Genomic DNA, 20,398 nt, shown 5'->3' with positions numbered 1-20,398 from the left:
AGCAAACAGAACGAGGGATGGAATGTATCCCTTTTTTTCCTTCCGCGAGGGTTTCCCGGTCCTCATCAGTGCCTGCGCCGCTCTCTCCTTCAAGCTGATAGGGGTCTCTCCCTCTGCTTCATTTCGGTGCCGACGTCAGCCCTTCTCCCGGCACAGCAAAGCCCCTGTATGAATTCCAACGTACACGTCTGCTAAAGCTCGCCAGCTATAATGGTTCCCACCAGCCACATCTGCTGGCATCCTCCGGCTCTCTTTGATATGGTACCAGTGGCTTGCGGAGCCCATCTGTGCCACCATTTAAGGCGCAGCACGTGTGTGCGTGTCAGAGAGGTCTAACCCGCTCCACTGTCATGGAGGAATCTTAAAGAAATCCCACTCGGGTGGCACAGTGAACTCTCGAGCCAAAACTGAGTCACTGCGGGCTGACTATCTCCCCCCCCCCACCACTTCCTATGCTCCAGCCCTCTCTCGCACTGACAAGCGAACTGGTCACACGCCCACGCATCTACTCCCACACGGCGAGGCACAAAAAGCAGGCACACGAAGCCAGGTCCTCCATCTCTCCTTCAAGATCTGCACAGGACTGCAGGAATCTCTCCAAACCGGTTCAATTTCTTCCCTCAATTAGTCGAGCATCGCTTTGTGTCTATGCGAATGCAGAAATATCTGAGAGGTGACACCCCCTGGTCTCCTTCCCCCTTACAGTGAAGATGGTGAGCCCGTGCACCCCGAAACACATACATCTTTCAGAGGTCCTACAGAATAGAACGTCACCTCGAAAGCGTCAGTTGCTCAACAGAAACCGCAGATATGCAGTGTTGCATCTCCATGGCAACCATTGTGCACGCACACAAGCAGACGAAAGCGCGCGCACACACACACACACACGCCAATATCAAAATTACACACAGGGGACTTGTACATTTATTCAGGAAGCACACGGTTTTATGTTCACACTTGTTTATGATGGGAACAACACAGATCAAAATCAGAGAACATTTTTCGCAAGTTTTTAAATAAACATAGAGGAGAGGAAACTACCACACAATAACTAAATATACAAAACAAAATCTTATGGGTGGGAATTTATACAGTAAGGGGTATAGATTATGACAAAGGCAAGTATGGTAATTAGGTTTAATATTGTAAAAAGATACGTACATGCTGTTGACACTGAAGACGGGAGCACATGTAAAAACAAAGAAAAAAAGAACTTATCCCTTAACATTACAGCAAAGAAGACCTCAGTCACTGACTGATATCAAAATTATCACAGGGATAACGTGGGCTAATTTTTATAACGAGAACCTGCTTCAAAAAGTCCTGTAAGAAATTCAAATATCATTAATTTCCATCTGTAATCACTACAGAGGTTTGCATTGGCAGCGCAGAGACGAGGACAGACAATATTAACAGGGTAAATTCCTCACCCGTATGTCTCCTGTGGGCCACACAAAACGATTACCGTTAAAAAAAAAAAGCAGGAAAGAAGAATGCAACAGGGACCAGGCCTAATGAAATCATCGGCTTAACCATGTAACAGATGTGTTTCACTTGTAACGTCAATAATGGATGCCAAATGCAGTTCCATTTCATTTGAATATATTAAAAATACATTGAAGCGTTTACGGAATGGATTAGGTCAGACGAATATGAGAAGTTAACCATGGAGGAAGACAAAGGCGGTCGAGATAATCTTGAATATTTGACCAAAGTTCTGTTTATATTTATGCACATGCTTTACGCACGTGTGAGGGTCACATCGAAAGAAAAGTTCCGGGTCCCTACAGCACTACCCCAAATATGACTCAGTGTCATAACTGCATCATCTGTAATTACAGATTTAGTAGCTGCCTTATTAAAAGTATCCAAAAGTGCATGTACCCCACCCCCACACTGCTGTGAGAATCCCGAACAACGTGCTCCGCTTCTGTAAGCGTCTCCCCCCACCACCCCTTCGTACGTCGCCATACGGGACACAGCAACCTACACATTTGCGGTCCATCGAGCCATCGAAAGGCACCTCATCCGCATGGCGGGGCCTCCTATTCATCTCTCTATGAATGTACCTTCCGCGTCCACGTCCTACACCTTATACGCACCACTGCAGGCAATTTAAGCGCGCACCCGCCTAACTTTCCGCTCATAAAATAAAAAATCCGTGATGTACCAGGGGGGTTTCCACAGTAAATATAACTGTTACGGTTAAAGTTTTGTTTGCATCATCATTAAAAAAAATAAAAAACGGTACTCATAATATCGCTTCTTTTGTATTAGCGTTTAACCCAAAAGTAAGAAAGCTGTTCCGGATAACGTTCTGCTTTCACCGGGTACACGGCGCTGAGTGAGATCGTGGAGGGTGACTTACCCGCAAATTGATCTCCTTGATTCTCTCCTGTCGGGATTTTGGTAGCGGATCCGTAACGCGAGACATAGCGAGCTTTATTAATCAATACAAATAACCCTGGGTTGTGATGCCAGCAGCTATATAGATTAAAGAAAAATTAAACTGTAATACTGTATATTGCCGGCTTATAATTTTTTGCCACTAAAAATAATTCCAGTTTCTGGTTTCCAATCAGGGACGTAAAATCAAAGCATATCGGCATAAAGCGAGAGCCTTTAACTTATTTCAGTGAACCCCGTAGATACCTCCGGCTTGCTGGGAACCAGACCACACTTTTTGATACAGGAAACTCTATGAAGGTACAATACACATGGGCGATGCTGCCTCGGAGGCCACGCCTTCCTGAGGCGGGGACACCGCATTGGCCCCGCCCACCTGACAGCAGCTCGCAGCCAATGAGAAAAATACTCTTATTACTTGTACATTTCATTTGATTTCATTACATTACTGCGGCTCCGGATCAGTTGTGGGTAGAAACTCGAGATCGGGGTGTGTATGGTAATTTGCAGTATGTTCTGTACTTAGCAGTAAAACAAGGTTTATATTTAAAATCCCCGAAAAAAGATGGACTGACGGAGCTCAGCCTGTACCACTATCGACGTGGCAAAGCTTGCCACGCATCCCCTTCATCGATATACAGTTACACAACGGTATAAAATGTAGACTCAGCGTTTAGCGTGCAGAGGTGGCTAAATGTGGCTTTACCGTGTCGTTTCTCATCTGATTGTGCAACAGTTATGATTGATTTCACCAGAATTTTTTTGCTTAAAAGGAAGGTATTGAATTTACATCGCATCACTTAAAATACTTCCCAAACCTGATCGAAAATCGTCACCACATATCGTATCCCTGGAGGGAAAAGATGGATACGTAGACGACGTTAGTTACGAACATGCTAAAGTGTGCTTTATTACCGAGAGAGCAGGGAGCCAAACGCACCTTTTAAGCCAAATACCTTTACATGTCACCCTTGGCAGGTCATATGCAGCCCAGAAACACTCGCCATCAATTATTGATAATTTCTGGCCCCTCACTGTTCAAAAATTCCAAATGGTAAGTCTGACAAATAGGATGACCTGCCCCAGTGCTCAAAATGTCACAAATACTCGGTAAAACACTATTACCTTTTTTTACTGTGTAAAATTTACCAAACTATCTCTGCTGCCATTACAGGATTTGCTCCTTCTCAGCCACAGCAGACGGTGTTATGGTCAGCTGACTGGCGTGAAATTTTCAATTGGAAACAAGCATGCAGACATATGTATGAAACAGTTTTATTACCTTGTAAATAGTCTGTAGGGTTTGCAATACCCCAACGCTTTTGATGTAGCTAGGTCATGTTTATAATGGAATAATATAGATTTGCCGTACGATTTCTTGCGTGAGCGTCACGCCAGATGCATGAAAGCTGGGAACCCTGTTATTTTTTGAGTAGCCTCATTAATTCATTGTGCATTGATTCTGCGGTTACATACGGAGCTCTAGACCTCTAACCCACACCTGAACAAAAAGATTAGAACATCACAGCAGTTCATCTTTCAAGGTCTGATGCAAACTGAGCCTAACGGGGGGGTGGAAAACATGTGCAGTTAAGGGACTAATAAGAATAAGGACAAAGGGCCAACTCCAGTGAAATATAATTGATGGAAGAAGGAAAAGTAAATAAGAGGAAAGTTTATAGGCAGCGAGAGACGGGGAGAGAGGAGGCAATAATGGGGGCTGGGTCTATATTTAGAGGAGAGCGTGCGACAGAGAGGAACGCCCTGAGTTACAGACAGTCACAGCCAAAGCCTCACCCCCCCACACAGGAGTTTGCACAAGCCACAGACCATCAAAGAACCGACCACTCCCTCACTGCATTTCTGATTTTTATTTTTTAGCATTTTTTAATATTCATGTTACTATATTAGCTTACCAAATATTTAAAACATAGCTGTAAAAATATCTGTTTAATATTTCTGTCCAGATGGTTGCTAAGCATTCTGCTTTAAAGTTACAGTGCTGGGATTCTCCAGGGACTTGAAGCAGCAACCAACTGGTTGTAAGCCCTGGTCCTAGCTGTTGAGTTACTAGCTGTCTCATTCCACCCCTCTTACTGGAACTGACTCATAAATCTTCTCGATCTGACGTTTTCTCAAAAGCTTCACTCTCTGAATTTTACAGCTGCCGTTCTGAGCGAATCATCCTCCGTTTGCCTTTAAATTTTTTCATCTTTCTTTAACATTTAATAAAGCTACTTGCTTCTTCAGCGGCCCCAATTCACTGCGGATAAATATAACCATTCACTGGAATAATAGGAGAGATGATATCTGCCGGGGGTGGAATGCTGTCCCGTGATTCCGAGCCGCTTCGGTCTCCCCCCTCGTCAGTGCACTGTGGTCTACATGGTCTGCAGCTACACCAATCTGTCACTAACCCCCCTCCCCCCACGAGCCGCCCCATTGCAGCCCACAGTGCTCCTGCTTGGAGCAGCTTGCTCCCTGCTCCAGCTCTCGCAAGTAAGCATGTCCCCAGGCCCCAGAGGGCCTTGTAGAGTTTCGCAGGCCTACGGCTCCCTAATGATATATGGGGGCGGGGCCACAGGCACCAGCTGGAAGCTGATTGGTCCCCAGAAGTCCTCCCTTTCCCGTCACTCACTGACTCAAAACGTATTATTGGCTAAAAATAAGGTGGGCATCTCTGTATGAATTATGTTTCCCACCTTAAAACCTAGAATGGCCCCTGGTGGCAGGCTTTGCCATGGGTGTGAGAATGCTAGCAGTTCCAGAGAGCACTGATGGACTGTAACGCAGCTACCTGGTGTCCCTACCTTGGCTCAGCACCTTCCTAAGCTGTAAATCTAATGGCTGTTTTATACCCTAATTAGTATAAATACCTTCCCAAGCATCATCAAGGACAGTGTTTCCCAACCCAGTCCTCAGGGACCCAGGACAGTCCACATTTTTGCTCCTTCCCAGCTCCCAGCCAATGAAGAACATCGAATACCTAGTGCAGGTGCGTTTGAGAGCTGGGTGGGAGTGAAAATGTGGTTTCTGAGGACCGGGTTGAGAAACGCTGATGTAGGTGATCTAGCCTGCTTAATGCGTCTCACCCGGAGATGCTAGCCTGCAGGAAGAGGATGAGCTGAGAGGCTTGATATAACAGCAGAGCACAACAGGATCTCTTTACTGGATGGCCTTTTGTAAGCTCCAACATGCTGCTTCAGTGATGCAGCCCTTAAGCACCCGGCTCCTTTAAGACTGATTCAGCTTATCGCCTGATCCGCAACAGCATCAGACTTCCAGACATACGATGACATGCGTCAGAGCTCCGGCTGACTGACAGTGTGTCTGGGACGACGAGCCAAAAGTCAGTCATTCAGCCAAGCAGTTTGATAGTCAAATCCTAGTTGAGTGAAGGGCAATGTCAACTTTCATTATTAATATGTGATCTGGAACAAAAAATCTGTTGCCCATTAAACTGCAAAAAAATGGCCCTTGCTCCATTTTGGTTAGAATCACAAGATCATGGTCCTAGATTCCTTACCAAACAGGGCAGTCTCTCTCTTTCCATTACTACTCAAGTTTCAGTTATCTTTGGAAAATATTATTTTGCCGGATTTTACCGTTCCTTTCCAGTGATACAGCCTTGTGTAAATGAGTGACCTAATAACTTAAGACCACCTTGATTACATCTGTCAGATTCCACTAAATGAAATGATGTAACACTTATAATCACTTAATTATCCTCTAATGATAATACGTTCTGTAGCCGTCCATACTGGTGCGGTGTTTTGCTGAAGTTTTTTTTTTTAACTTTGAAAGCCGTTGCTATGGGTTACAGCTCGGTTACAGTACTGGTATCAGTTTGGAGGTGTTCCCTGCAGTTGGCATGGGAGGTGTGTGGGTTTTTGCTGCGGGTGAAATGAGTTGCTGCAATGAGATAATGGCCAGGTGCTACAGCCAGCACAGGCCTGCTATTCAGTACAGGGTCTGACTGACACTATCCCGGCCTCCACATCCCGATCCATAAAGGGCCATTGTGGGGAGAGGAACACTGCGACGTACAAGAGGCTAACGAGAGTGACAGTGCGTGTGCGTGTCGGAGAGAGAGATGAAGGACAACGAAAATACCAAAGCGATGAAGACGAGCAGTTCAGGGTGATCGGATTAGCATCAGGAAAAAAGTTAATTAAAGAGAGGGGGAAAAAAATAACGAAAGCATCAGGTAGAGGAGGAGGAAGAAGGGCAGGGAGAGGCAGCTGGTTCAGTCAGAGAAATGTAGATTGGCTATGAATATGGAAAGGAGAAAAAATGGTGGCAAGGAGGAACAGATACACAGAGATGGTGAATGAAGGCCGAGGAGCCAGGAGGCAGCGAGGAGGTAAAACCTCACATCCATCAAACCGTGTAAATTTGCTGAGTTTACAGTCCCCCGGCGCAGTGTGCCTGTCGCCCGATCTGTTCAGCTTTATTACTGAACACGCACGGCTCGGTATGCCCACCGCCGGGGCCGTTAATCACCGTGGGCAAACTCAGGTCTGCTCCTGAGAGGAACTGAAATGTCAGAGAGTTTGGGGAGGGGGAAGGGGGGGGGGGTGCCTGGAAAAGACAGAGCAGGAAGGGGAGGCGGGGCCAGGAGGTTTTCCCCCACTGATGCAATCCAAGCACATGCCACCAGAACTGCCTGGCTGGAAAACCTCAAGGATGTGGCGTGGACAGAACCGAAGCCAACACATACAATTCCTGTTTTCCTTAAAGACGCGCTGGACGGCTGAGCTAACAGATAGTGAAGCGCATGAGACACACACACACACACACACACACACACACACACAAAGGTATTGCAGAAAACAGTCCCATGCAACACATAATGAATATACAGCTTTCCAAGTTGCCCACATACGCCTTCCAGATGTGTCCTAACTGCTACTGTGCCTTTGCAATCTCCGCGGCAATGTGCCCCTCTCAACGATCCTCCTCAGCCGTTTGGGCTGTTTCCTAATAACCCTATTGCATAACTCTCCTCTCTTCAAATAGAAAAACAAACACACAATACAGCTACTGATGTGACTAAAAGCAAAATAAATTATAGGCCAGACACTAATATTTTAAACCAATAAATCCATAATTTGTTATTCCTTTCGTCATCTAGTTATGCCAAAAAGCACGAGTACTCTCTACTACTGCATCACTAATCCAGGGCAGCACGGTGGCTCCAGTGTGTATCACCTCCAGGGTTTATGTCCCTCCAGTGCTGTGTGGGGCCCCTCCCACCATCCAGGGACACACAGTTAGGTGTCTGAAGTGCCCAGATCGCAGGTATTTGTCAGCTGCCTTGTGTCCTGTGCTCCCTGATGCTGGGTCCAGCACCACCACTCTGTGTTAAATAAACAGCTGTAAGGGGCAGTTAATTAATTAAATAGCTAAGCCGCGGTTTTTAAATGGCAGTATATTATAAAGATGTTGTACATTTTGGTTATATTACCACCATGAAAATTTCTTCAAAAGAAATATTTTTCAAGAAATTTTCAGTTCAGGAGATTATATCTCAAGTGTGAACTAAATTGTTATTCTGGAGCTTATCTATGTGACACATGGAAGAAACATTAAACACACACACACACACCCTTTCAACAAAAACACACAGTCTCAAATTCTCATGACTCAAGACTGACTTCCTGCCACTTCCTGTATGGACAGAAACGTCTCCTGAACACTGGTGTCGTCAGGGAAATGAGCTCATCGTCTCTGCTTGCTGGCCTGCAACTTGGCGGTCTGCAAAAGCGGCAGCTCATGTGGTGTTGGTGAGCGTTACCAGGGTTATGGACAGGCTACAGGTCACCGCTCTGTGGTGACAAATGGAGACCGACCCCTTCACAGCCCCATGCAAAAACAGGGCCGAGTCATACAACTACACAGGAACGACACATGGAAATACAGCGAGAAGATGCACACACGGGAGAGCCAGTCACACACCAAAAATAGCTGCTTCCGACTGGGTCGGCAATTACCCATTGGGGCAATCAGCAGGAGTGATGTCATTACTGAGAAGAGCTTCAAACTGCACAGCCTGGCTGACATCATAGCCCTTCTGAGGTGGAGAGGGAGCCACACATTAACCTGGCGTGATGTGGTCCTAAAACGCCCATGTAAAGCCTGCCAGGGCAGAACAGGCAGTTACAGGGAGCAGCAGCAGAGATCAGGCAGCCTACTCATTCACCAGAGTATACAGAGTAACAGTCACAGAGTACTCAACCAGCGGAGTATAAAGAGTCACAGTCACAGAGTACTCAACCAGCGGAGTATAAAGAGTCACAGTCACAGAGTACTCAACCAGCTGAGTTTAAAGAGTCACAGTCACAGAGTACTCAACCAGCTGAGTTTAAAGAGTCACAGTCACAGGGTACTCAACCAGCTGAGTACAAAGAGTCACAGTCACAGGGTACTCAACCAGCTGAGTACAAAGAGTCACAGTCACAGGGTACTCAACCAGCTGAGTTTAAAGAGTCACAGTCACAGGGTACTCAACCAGCTGAGTACAAAGAGTCACAGTCACAGGGTACTCAAATGGTTGGTTGAAACAAAATTTTGGTCTGGATTTGTACTTTCTAGAACTGAACTTTCCACCTCTGTCTGTAACAGATTACTTTTGAGAGTAACTTCCCCAACACTGCATATCTGCCGTTTTCACCTTTTGTTCTTAAATGCTCACAAAGCAGACATAGGTGTCCGGGACCAAGCCTGAATTTCTGGCCCTGACATTTCAAAATTTTGCATAAAATCAACAACTGGCAGCGCTGCCTTTTCCATCTTACAGAGGGCCTGCCCCTTAAACTGCCACGCACCAGGAAGTCCCAAAACTCCTTGCTGCTATGATGACTTGAAATATTGCAGAAAAAGTGATGTATAGCGCCCTCTATTGGCCATTACTGGTAGCGACACTGGAGTATAACTTCACATTCATACTCACTTCAGTATAAAGTTTCTGTTGCTATTACCATCATAGCATAGATAGGTTTGTTCTTTCGGGGGCCCCACTGTCCCAGTACATAAGCCACTTCGAAGGCCTCACCCCGCCCCGCCCCCCTGCCATCTGCATTTGTAAAATTTGCTGCATCCCCTTCAGCCGTTTTATTGTTTGTGGTGGAGAAGCTGGTCAGCTTAGGCAAATGTTCTGCTAGAGACTTCCTACCTTTGATTTCCTTTTCCTGCTGCCGCTGGAATGTGATCACACCATGGTTGCCCATATTGTTAACCAGTGAGTAACTTTGCTAGTGAGTAGAATCAGGGCCCAGTTGTTCAGAAGCGACCTGAACAGGCTCCGGCTTTCATAATGGATCTTGAAAGTGGGTTCATAAGAAAAAAAATAAGGATTCTGAAATCGGATTAGATCACATAATCCAATATTGGTTTTGATGTGGATTAAACTTTGAGTATGAGTTGTTAAATTTTTTTTTTGTAGGATTCAGATACCTTTGATCCAAAAAAATCAGGGTTACCCTGATCCCAGGAGAACGCTGGATTCAGGGTGGATTTTAGGAAAAGAATGTAATAAAAATTTTAAAACTGGTAAAAAAAATACATTTGTATAATGTAACATATGCACTTATTTAAATTTTGCATTTGAACTATTACAGTAGACATGAGGCTACTTAAGTCTTTAGGTACAATAAGTTACAAAAAAGAAAATTTTGTCCCCATAAAATAATGTCCCAAACAACAGTCAATATCAAACAAAAAAAATACATTTAAGCATCATTGATCATCTCATATTAATTACAAAGACACAATCACCAGAGATGAACCAATCAAAAGTGGTTTCGAATGATTACATCCTTTATTATAGTTAAGTATTTTACATTAAGCCTTTTGGTGATTTAAAATTCACAATGTATTTGTGAATAATGGATATTTGTTTTTATTTGTTGTTGATCAGGGTCTGACTCTTTAAAACAAACTGAAAATAGAAGGGAATGTTTGTATTATTTTGTTGTACTATTGTCTCTCTTCAAATAACACTTAAAGCGACCCCACACTGGCTACTCTGCCTGTTGTTCTTTACATAAACTAATAGGTAACATTGTGATGTTTAGAACACTGCTAATCCAGATTTGGTAATCTTAAAGTTTGTATCTGGATCAGGGAATCCAATGATCCAATACAATGTTGCTTTGAAAAACCAGCGTAAAAGTAAAATAGATTACCTGATCCTGGATAACAATACATGGGATTTCCAAATCGGAATCACTCTGATCCAGATTAAACTTTTTGAACAATTGGGCCCAGAAGATCATAGCTAGGTAGCTGGTCATCTTATTAACAGGCAACAAGTTTAATATTTATACTATAATAATATAGTGTAGTGACTGTTTGTGGCCAACAGCGGGCTAAACCTCAGGGGCCCCACACAAATGCATGGTCTGAGTGGTCGTAAACACTGCCGCTGATTACCGTACTGCATTAAAGATTAATTCCTTTGAGGGTTTTCATGAGGGACGAGCAGCAAAGCAAATGCATGTCATTTGCTGAAGTGCGTAATTGATTGTTCCAGTGTAACACTTGCCTGTTTGAAAATTAGATTTTACATCCCTTTCAGATTTAACGAATTAGCTCGTGCTAATCTCTCGCGCAAACACGGGAGTCCATTTAAAAGTTATTAAAAGCTATTTAAGCTGCAATGAGCACCAGAAAGGGGGGGACGAAGAAAAACAAGCAAAAAACAGGTTAGAAAAAAGAATGATGCAGCCATAGTGACTGGAACACATTTGCATCTAATATTACTGCATTAGTCAAGTTCCCTGTTCTATTTAGCCTGGCTTTTTTATCAAGCAAATTTCCTGTCATACAGCAATTATTTGGAGGGTTTCGCCAACAAAAATACCTTCAAATGGCAAAAATATGTATTACGTGGCATATATACGCCCAGACAGATGGGTTACAGCTGAAATCCCAAAGCTGTTATCAGACTGCACATTAAAAACCTACAGGCGTATCAATGGAAATTTCACCTTCGAACACAGTACAGATATCTTCGCTTTTGTGCAACCGAGCGAGCAATGGAATTAGAGAAGCATCAGAGCTGTTAAGGCAGAAGTAGATCATTTCGCTTACCAAAAAGCCAGAAAGCCTTCGTTTACAAAGCTTCGTGAAATACCTTCCCGTACCTCAACAGGTATTGCGTGGTGCTAGCAATGCGAAGGTTGTGGGTTCGAATCCCAGGGAGCACACATAAATTGTAACCCTTCCCTCTAGTGGAAGTTGTTCTGGATAAAAGCACCATATGAGTAAGCACCTTAAATCACTTTCATCCCAGGGTTCCATTCACAGGTACAGATGAGCATTGTGACCCTCCTGATGAAAAGGGGGAGCCTTTGTTTATCAAGGCGTCCCGCTCCAAAGCCTTATGGCTGTACGGACTGAACGGCGCCCCCAACCCCCCTCCTTCCTACCTTATGGTTCCCCGACATCTTGCGCAGGAAACTCAGGGTGCGCCCCAGTGGGCTGCCTGTCTTCACCTCGCGCTCCCCCTGCTTGACCCCCAGCGCCTCCCTCCTCTCCTGGAACGCAACTCCCAGCTCGCTGCCAGCATCCACACTGAGAGAGGACAGGAGAGAGGTGCACAAAGGCAGCACAGAGACCCCTTTGTTAGGTCAAGTCCCTGCTGGCCATGCATTTTCTGCCCCCCATTGCCCCCTACTGCTCAGCGCTCGCCTAAGCACCTATTCCCTTTTGTGAGGTGCCAATGTCAGCATAACAGAGAAATTGATTTATTTCACATATTGGTGTCAGGGCAGGGTAGGGTTAGTCGAGAGAGGTAATAGCGCACCCTGGTGGTCAGTGGAGGAAGTGGAAGTGTGTGTGTGTGTGTGTGTGTGTGTTGGGGGGGATTCACTCACCCTTGTGTGGACCCTTCGAGCAGGGAGTAGACGGAGGCTGCTGAAAGAGACAGGCGTATCAGTAAAGGCAATTACAGCGAGCGGACGAGGAGTCAAGCTTAACTAGTCAGTACAGGGAACTGAACGAGTATGCAGTGACAGAAAGTAACACTCCGAAGAATAACACCAACACCCAACGCACCACACTGACCACTGACAGCGAGACACTGGCTGCTAAAGTAAGACGACAGAGAAACAGACCGGCTACCTGCTCTGGACAGATGTGCAGACAGAAGCGAGGAGGACAAATCGGCAAAGGAAGGTTTTCTTCCTCTTTGAGAGGCGCAAAAAAAAAGCGGTGGTGGTGATGTGGAGGGGCGGCGAAGGAGACGGGAACGAAAACTTCTGGCCGCTGTGCACTGACGACAGGCACAGCCGCGGCAGAACAAACGCAGGAAGGCCGCTTCCGCATCGCTGCGGGAGACTGCGTGCGTGGCCGGCACACAGACGCAGCAAAAACAACACGCACACACAGGCGCACGCGCAGAGAGGAACATGTGCTTATTGATTTGAGCGAATTGTGACCTTATGGGGTCACATACATACAGAGAGTGTTCACTTCCCATGAAGAAAGCGTGGCACACTTTGCAGTAACGATTTGGTGGCACACACACACACACACACAGATGAAACTCATAAGGCTAATAATTACACACAGATCATCAAAAAAGGGAAGAATTGAGGAGGGACCCCAATGACCTGTGTCAGAGTTTAGGGGGGTGAGCTCACCATGGTGATGTGGGTGTGAGTGGGGGATGGCGCTCAGCGACTGGGATTTGGTGAGAGTCGCACAGAGGCTGGGTGCGGAGGCACTGCAGTCATGTAGCTGGGCCGACTGCTCCTGCAACACAGCACCAGCCAGAGAAGGTCAGAGCAACGGCATGGAAACTGTGTCCTGCTGACTAAGGCCTCTTTTGGCATTTGGAAACCCTACTGCAGCCCGTTTCAGACTCCCAGCTTGTACTGAAGGGTAAAATGACTCGCTCTCCGTGCTGCAGGTGGCTGCCTGCAGTAGGACCACGGTTACTACTACACCCCTGCCTCGGCCCAACCCCCCGGAAGACCAGCGTAACCTGGGACTTGTAGTATGAAGGAACATGGCAGTACTGATCGACATGCAGCGTGGAGGAATGTGGTAGTACTGACCGACGGGCAGCATGGTGGAGCATGGCAGTACTGACCGACAGGTGGCATGGAGGAGCGTGGCAGTACTGACCGACAGGCAGCAGGGAGGAGCGTGGCAGTACTGACCGACGTGCAATGCGGAGGAACATGGCAGTACTGACCGGCATGCAGCACAGAGGAGCATGGCAGTACTGACCGAAAGGCAGCAGGGAGGAGCGTTGCAGTACTGACCGACGTGCAGTGCGGAGGAACTTGGCAGTACTGACTGATGTGCAGCAGAGAGAAGCGTGGCAGTACTGACTGACGTGCAATGCGGAGGAGCGTGGCAGTACTGACTGATGTGCAGTGCAGAGGAGCATGGCAGTACTGACCGACGGGCGGCATGGCGGAGCATTGCAGTACTGACCGACGTGCAGTGTGGAGGAAGGTGGCAGTACTGATCGACATGCAGCATGGAGGAGCATGGCAGTACTGACCGACAGGTGGCATGGAGGAGCATGGCAGTACTGACCGACAGGCAGCAGGGAGGAGCGTGGCAGTACTGACCGACGTGCAATGCGGAGGAGCATGGCAGTACTGACCGGCATGCAGCACGGAGGAGCATGGCAGTACTGACCGACAGGCAGCAGGGAGGAGCGTGGCAGTACTGACCGACGTGCAATGCGGAGGAGCGTGGCAGTATTGACTGATGTGCAGTGCGAAAAAGCGTGGCAGTACTGACCAGTGCATAATGTGGAGGAGTGGCAGTTTTAACCAACGTGTAACAGAGGAACATGGCGGTTCTGATCAACACATGTTTTCCCATTCCTTCCCAGAAACAGCCAGTTGGTCCATCAGAGTATCTCAGCAGAGCCTTACCTCCAACAGTGAGAAATGCTCCGAGTCAGAGCCCGCCTCCTCCTCTGTGAGTGACAGCAGGGAGCCCAAGTCCTGGGCGTAGTAGGTTATGGGGGCTCTCCGGGGATCCCGCCCTCTGCGCCCCCCAAAGGGCCCGTCCAGCATTCGCTCTATGCCTTCGGGGTCCAAATTCTCCAGACTCACGCTGCCAGAGAAGACAGAGACACAAGTGAGAGAGAGGGAGAGAGTTAGAGGAGAGAGACAGAAAAGTACAGAAGCAGAGTGAGAAAGAACAAAACCGCACAGAAGAATATGGTCTTTGTAAACGCAAAATCTATTCAGCCATAATACCACCGGCTGTTACCTCCCGACGCCGTCACTACCACTGCACTGCAAACCTTAAGACTGCTGTCGCGGCAACTGCAAGCACGGATACTACTGCCAAGGATGTTAGCACAGCGGATACAGCTACACCAGTTAGAGCAACCACCAGTCCAACTGCTACTGCTATCCCTATTACTGCTATCACTACTGCCACCCGTAGGAACACTTTTGCCATAGCAACTTCATACTGAATCCTATAGTTACTCCTACAGTACTATTACTACCTTGATATAAATTTACCATAACAAACTAGACCAGTACAACGGTATTCCCTGGTAAGCAGGTGCCGGAGACCCTTATGCTGCTGTCCCTAGCGTGGCTCCCTTGTATGATTGGTGGTGACGACCATCGCAGAGCTGCCTCACACAAAGGGCCCCAATGTAGCGGTGAACAATAAAGCTGTGGCCTCCAGGAACACAATAGGGACACTGAGCTGGCTTTGCTGCCAGCAGGCGTTCCCGCACTGGCCACCGAGCCCGGGCTGGGTCTTCCCGCTCGGGGAGCGTGACAGTCACAGGGGACACACTCGCTCCAAGACTGCAGGCCTTCTGTGCTCAGAAAAAAAAAAACAGCACTGCAAATGCAGCTTCACGCAAACAGAAATCAGTGAAAAGACCCATCCATCCACAGACCCATCCGTATTCTGTAACTGCTTATCCAGTGGAAGGTCGCAGTGAGCCTGACACCTACCCCAGGATTTACAGAACATAGGGCTGGACACCCCCTGGATGGGATGCCAGTCCGTCGCGGGACACACACCAACCCACCAATCCACCTAACCGGCATGTTTTAGCAGCAAGCGAGAAAGCCAATACAAAAACGGGGAGAGCATTCAAACTCAGGGCGTGTTGGAAATCGAACCCATGACCCTGGAAGTGTGGGGTCACAGTGTCGCCTCCGAGTTAGGGCACTGGCAAGAAATCAGGAAAACAAATCATGCACAAAAACTAAGTTAGATGTGTGAAAATTGCTCACGATTTAAATAACACCAGTCCTGGTGTTCAAGGTAAAACGTGCAGGAACTAACAAATCATTTCATAAGTCTTATTAATGTGCTGCTAAAATAATGTCATCAAAGAGAAGAGACTGCATGCTGTGCCTGGCTGTTATCCACCGAATTAATCATTTTCCTTTTGGATTTTATTTTATTGAAAACCAGTTTCTCAGTTAAGTGAAAATACCGAAGACCACCAAAAGGTCTGATCGCAGCAGGATAACAGAATAATCACGCTGTCCCCATCGCCACTGCAACACCCTCCGCCCAGTGGACTGCCTCACAGCCCTACACAGCTGTTCATACATGTTTACTTTATTTATATACATCTATTTATTTAACAGACGCTTTTGTCCAATGTGACGCACAGCGAGGCAGATAATAGTCATAATCATGAGCAAACAGCTGGTAAGACGCCAAATAGGTATTAGTGCAGCTAGACTGCACCTCCAATGAGAGATCAGTAACAAGTTTAAGTTAGTACTAAGCAGGAGCTAAACGATACAGATACTATACTGATGGGGAAAAAAGGTGAAAAGATAAAACACGAGAGGAAGACCAAATATAATGTACTGCAGGTAAACCCTCATTATATCTATGATTGTCACTTGTGCTCCTTAGTCAGTGAGTTTGAAAGGAGCCGTCAGTAGCTGGGCCAGAATGTCAGAATGCGACTGAGCAGAAAGAAGAAACAGGACAATGGAAAGCGGCACCTCACAGACTTCAAACCGTCTGAATGGGAAGAATAAAAGTGCATGTGCCATAATATTTGAACAACAAAACAGTAGAGACCAGGAGATCAGAGATGTGGGCCTCTGTAGAGAAAAAGCATAAGCAGGAATACGACTGTTGAGTCGCCATGGGGATTGAAATTCTCAGAAGACCTGTGTCCCGGACTGAAGGGCGCCCCCTACCTGCGGTTCTTGGGCTGCGCATTTCCCCACAGTCCCGAAATCTGGTCCCAGCTAAATCTCCTTCCGCGATCCTGCTTCCCCGGTGTGGAAAAGAACGGGGGCCGCTGGATCTCCATCCTGTCTCCGGCCAGCAGATTTGGAGTCAGAGGGAAGGAGAGGCAGGGGGAATGGGGCGACACGGCGGGATAAGGGGGGGGATACGCTGAGATGGCTGGGACCGGGGGTTAGGGAGAGGTGTGGTGGTCATCTGGAATGAGAGAAACGTGGCTTTGAGACACATTTGTGTAGATGCAGATCACAGAGTCAAGAGTGTCAGCCTCAATTTTTCCATTAGTGCTGAATGTGAGATAGGAGACTCATAAACTTGGCCAAATGTAGCCTATAGTATGTATACAAATACTTACATATTTAGAGACTTTAGCTGTATACAATACTAATCAAAAGTCTGGACACATCTGCTTTTAATACATCTGTCTCTATTTTAGCTATGTTATTGACCATAGAGTAAAAGGCAATGAAATAAAACATATAAAAAATTGCAAGAATCACGCCATCTCAAATTTTTTTCAAATTTCAGACTTTTCAAAATAGCCCCCTTTTGCTAGGATGACAGCATTACAGACTCTTGGCATTCTTTCAGCCAGCTTCCAGATGTAGCCACCTGGAACGCTTCTCCAACAGGCCTGAAGGAGTTTCCACAAGTTCTGGGCACACGTTGGCCACCTTGCTCTTACTCTTCGATCCGACTCATCCCAAGCCAGCTCTATAGGGTTTCAGCCAGGGGGGATTATGGGGGCCAGGTCATCTGTCACAGCACACCGTCTCCTTCCTTGTTCACAAGATAATACTTACTTCAACCTCAAGGTGCGTTTAGTGTTATTATCTTGTTGAAAAACATGTGATTCTCAGTAGGCGTGTCCAGACTGATACTGGTGATTGGTACTGTACTTAGAAAATATGAGTAGTTTAGGGGGCGTTAATTTTTTTTAGAAATTTACAAACGAGAGGAGGCCATTCGGCCCATCAAGCTTGTTTTGGGAGAACTTAACTAATAGCTCAGAGTTGTTAAAATATTATCTAGCTCAGATTTAAAGGAACCCAGGGTTTTAGCTTGCACTACACTAGCAGGAAGACTATTCCATACTCTAACTACACGCTGTGTAAAGAAGTGTTTTCTCAAATTCAGTTTAAAATGTTCTCCTGCTAATTTCCACCTATGGCCACAAGTTCTAGTATTTAAACTAATATTGAAGTACCCATTTGGCTGTACAGCATCCAGACCTGTTAGAATCTTATAGACCTGGATCATGTCCCCCTAAGTCTCCTTTGCGCGAGACTGAACAGATTCAGCTCAGCTAATCTCTCCTCATAAGACATTCCTCTAAGGCCAGGAATCATTCTTGTAGCCCTACGTTGAACCTTTTCCAAGGCAGCAATGTATTTTTAAGGTATGGTGACCAAACCTGCACACAATATTCTAGGTGGGGTCTTACCAAGGAATTATATAATCGTAGCATCACCTCCCTTGACTTAAATTCCACACACCTAGTGTGGCCTTTACTCCTACTGGCCTTTTTAATTGCTTCCCCACACTGGTGTGAGTGGGACATGGAAGGATCAACATACACACCGAGGTCTTTCTCATAATCAGCTACCTTTATTTCAGTGGAATCCATAAAATATCTGTACCTTATATTTCTGCTCCCTGCATGGATTACCTTACATTTATCTACATTAAATTGAATCTACCAGGTATCAGCCCAGTCGCTAATTAAATCAAGATCCCATTGTAGCCTCTGTGCTGCTAGTTTAATATGTGCTACACCACCCACCTTGGTGTCGTCTGCAAATTTAACCAGTTTACTGTCTGTTTTGGTATCAATATCATTAATGTAAATTAGGAACAGTAGTGGTCCTAAAATTGAACCCTGCGGTACCCCACTATGAAAGCAGGCCCACTGTGACATTGTGCCTCTAATAACTACCCGCTGTTTCCTGTCTATTAAGAAGTGTCCGATCCAAGCTGCTACAGTTTCTAAAACCCCCGCAGCTTTGATCTTAAGCAAGAGCTGTTTGTGGGGGACAACATCAAAGGCCTTCTGGAAATCTAAGTAGATCACACTGTAGGCCTTTTTGTGATCAATTTCTCTTGTAGCTTCCTCAAAGAACAATAGATTAGTTAAACAGGACCTCTCTCTCCTAAATCCATGTTGGCTACCCCTCAGAATGTTATTTGAATCCAGGTAATCTATCATTTTCACTTGGATTATAGCTTCCATTACTTTTCCAGTTATGCCTTTACAGACATGACCCCTTGGTGCCAAAACAGCATCAACACCCACCCCCCTTCAAAACCAAACACGAAACTTATGGTTTGAGTTGGAAAGCCAGTTCAACAACCGAATGAATAATCTTAATTCGCAATCTTTTCTAGCAGACGACATAAGAGACACAGGAATGCAAATCAGATAAAGGAATGGAGGTCAATAGTGTAAAGTGACAAAATCAGAGGTTGATTGGCCTGTTTTTTGGCCAGCACTGGTTTCGTTGGAACCTTCAGTCATAGACATCTTGGAGAAAGAAGGCATAACACCCCCTATACGTCCGTAGCTGCCATTACAAGTTTACGGACCTTCAGAAGCCTCAAATTAATATTCACTAAACTTAATTAGGCATTTTCCAAAAACCACTTTAAAACAATAATTTCTTTACTATGTATAGTGAAGCTTTGTTTAACTGTCACTAGCATGGCTCCGTTGTGTTCCTTGTGCCGTGCGCGTACCTGATTGTTACGGATGCGTACCCGCTGCGCACAGGTACGTGCTCGCCAGACTCTGCTGCCGTCCTTTCTGTTTACGCAGTGTTTGTCACAGACTCGAAGAGTGTTCGACCCACTATGTCAACAATTCAGATAACAGCAGTGTTTCCTCTTCATCCAACGATGACAGCACAGCCAGTAACCTGCCCCGTTAGCGTTACTGAACGCCTCCACATCCAACCAGATGTCAATCATTCACAGACGAGTGTCTGACGCCGGCCAATATGCCCACCACGAAATTATGATTTGTTACAGCTTTATTTATATGCTATAAACGTTCCAGTTATATGTGGTTATATTCATGCACAGTGTCTGGAAAGCACTGTTTTTCTCTCCCTCTAGTTCATTTTCTCATTCAGGCATTTAGTGTTACCCCGTAAGATAATATAAGCATTTTGAAACAGCCACAGGTCAAGAGAGATAATCAGTCATCTGCTCTGCTTTTCCTCACCCAGATCAGTTTACGTTTTATGCCACACATTCTCTACTATTGTCTGAAACTGATACTGGATCAGACACGGGTACCTGCTTTGCCCAAGGAAAGCAAGGTGTCGGCACCCCTCTGGTTTCGGGTTGGGGGGGGTTTCGAGCGTCGTCTGCGTCCACCAGGTTAAAACGGCCTCTTAAAAAAAAGTAAAAGTCCAGTGTTGTCCGAGAGGTAAGAATTCAGATTTTATACAAAAATCCACTGAGATTTCCATTTGCTTCCATGTCACTTCCTCCCCTGCCCTTCCTCCATCTGCAGATACTGACTCTTGTTAGCATGGAAACCCACACAAACATTGCATTTCAACATAACTGATAAAAACTGATAAAAACTGATCTCTACTTTAAAATTCCGAGTTAAACCTGGCCAAATCTGGCCAAGGAGCATTTAAAATGAAGGGGGAAAGGAAAACAAGGTAACCGGTAGTATCTAGTTCTTGACAAAAGGTTCAGCGATATGAACACGTCCTTAAAATCACATCCTTTTATCCCACGCAGGCTTAGCGTTCGCGTGACA

At 46.0% G+C, this 20,398-nt stretch overlaps 1 protein-coding gene across 12 annotated transcripts in view; it reads right to left on the bottom strand.

The window, feature by feature from the left end:
• The window catches only part of arhgef2a (Rho guanine nucleotide exchange factor (GEF) 2a), a 53,340-nt gene that overhangs the window by 32,427 nt on the left and 515 nt on the right, over window positions 1–20,398 (bottom strand). For 6 of the 12 annotated variants that reach the window (XM_072716161.1, XM_072716154.1, XM_072716160.1 and 3 more), the window contains exons 2-7: window positions 19,921–20,017; window positions 16,578–16,824; window positions 14,307–14,490; window positions 13,053–13,164; window positions 12,285–12,324; window positions 11,838–11,982 (exon numbers count right to left, since the gene is read on the bottom strand). In XM_072716161.1, coding sequence (XP_072572262.1) covers window positions 11,838–11,982; window positions 12,285–12,324; window positions 13,053–13,164; window positions 14,307–14,490; window positions 16,578–16,693 — 597 coding nt within the window. In that variant the 5' untranslated portion in view covers window positions 16,694–16,824; window positions 19,921–20,017. Of the gene's footprint in view, window positions 1–2,368; window positions 2,692–11,837; window positions 11,983–12,284; window positions 12,325–12,531; window positions 12,836–13,052; window positions 13,165–14,306; window positions 14,491–14,909; window positions 14,975–16,577; window positions 16,825–19,920; window positions 20,018–20,398 lie in introns of those variants that run through there. The other 6 variants (XM_072716156.1, XM_072716155.1, XM_023801296.2 and 3 more) reach the window with 6 other exon arrangements.

Source organism: Paramormyrops kingsleyae, chromosome 9 (assembly GCF_048594095.1).
Source record: "Paramormyrops kingsleyae isolate MSU_618 chromosome 9, PKINGS_0.4, whole genome shotgun sequence".
Taxonomy (NCBI): Eukaryota; Metazoa; Chordata; class Actinopteri; order Osteoglossiformes; family Mormyridae; genus Paramormyrops; species Paramormyrops kingsleyae.
Note: the sequence above shows the minus strand (reverse complement) of the source record. Positions and strands in the feature narration are given on the sequence as shown.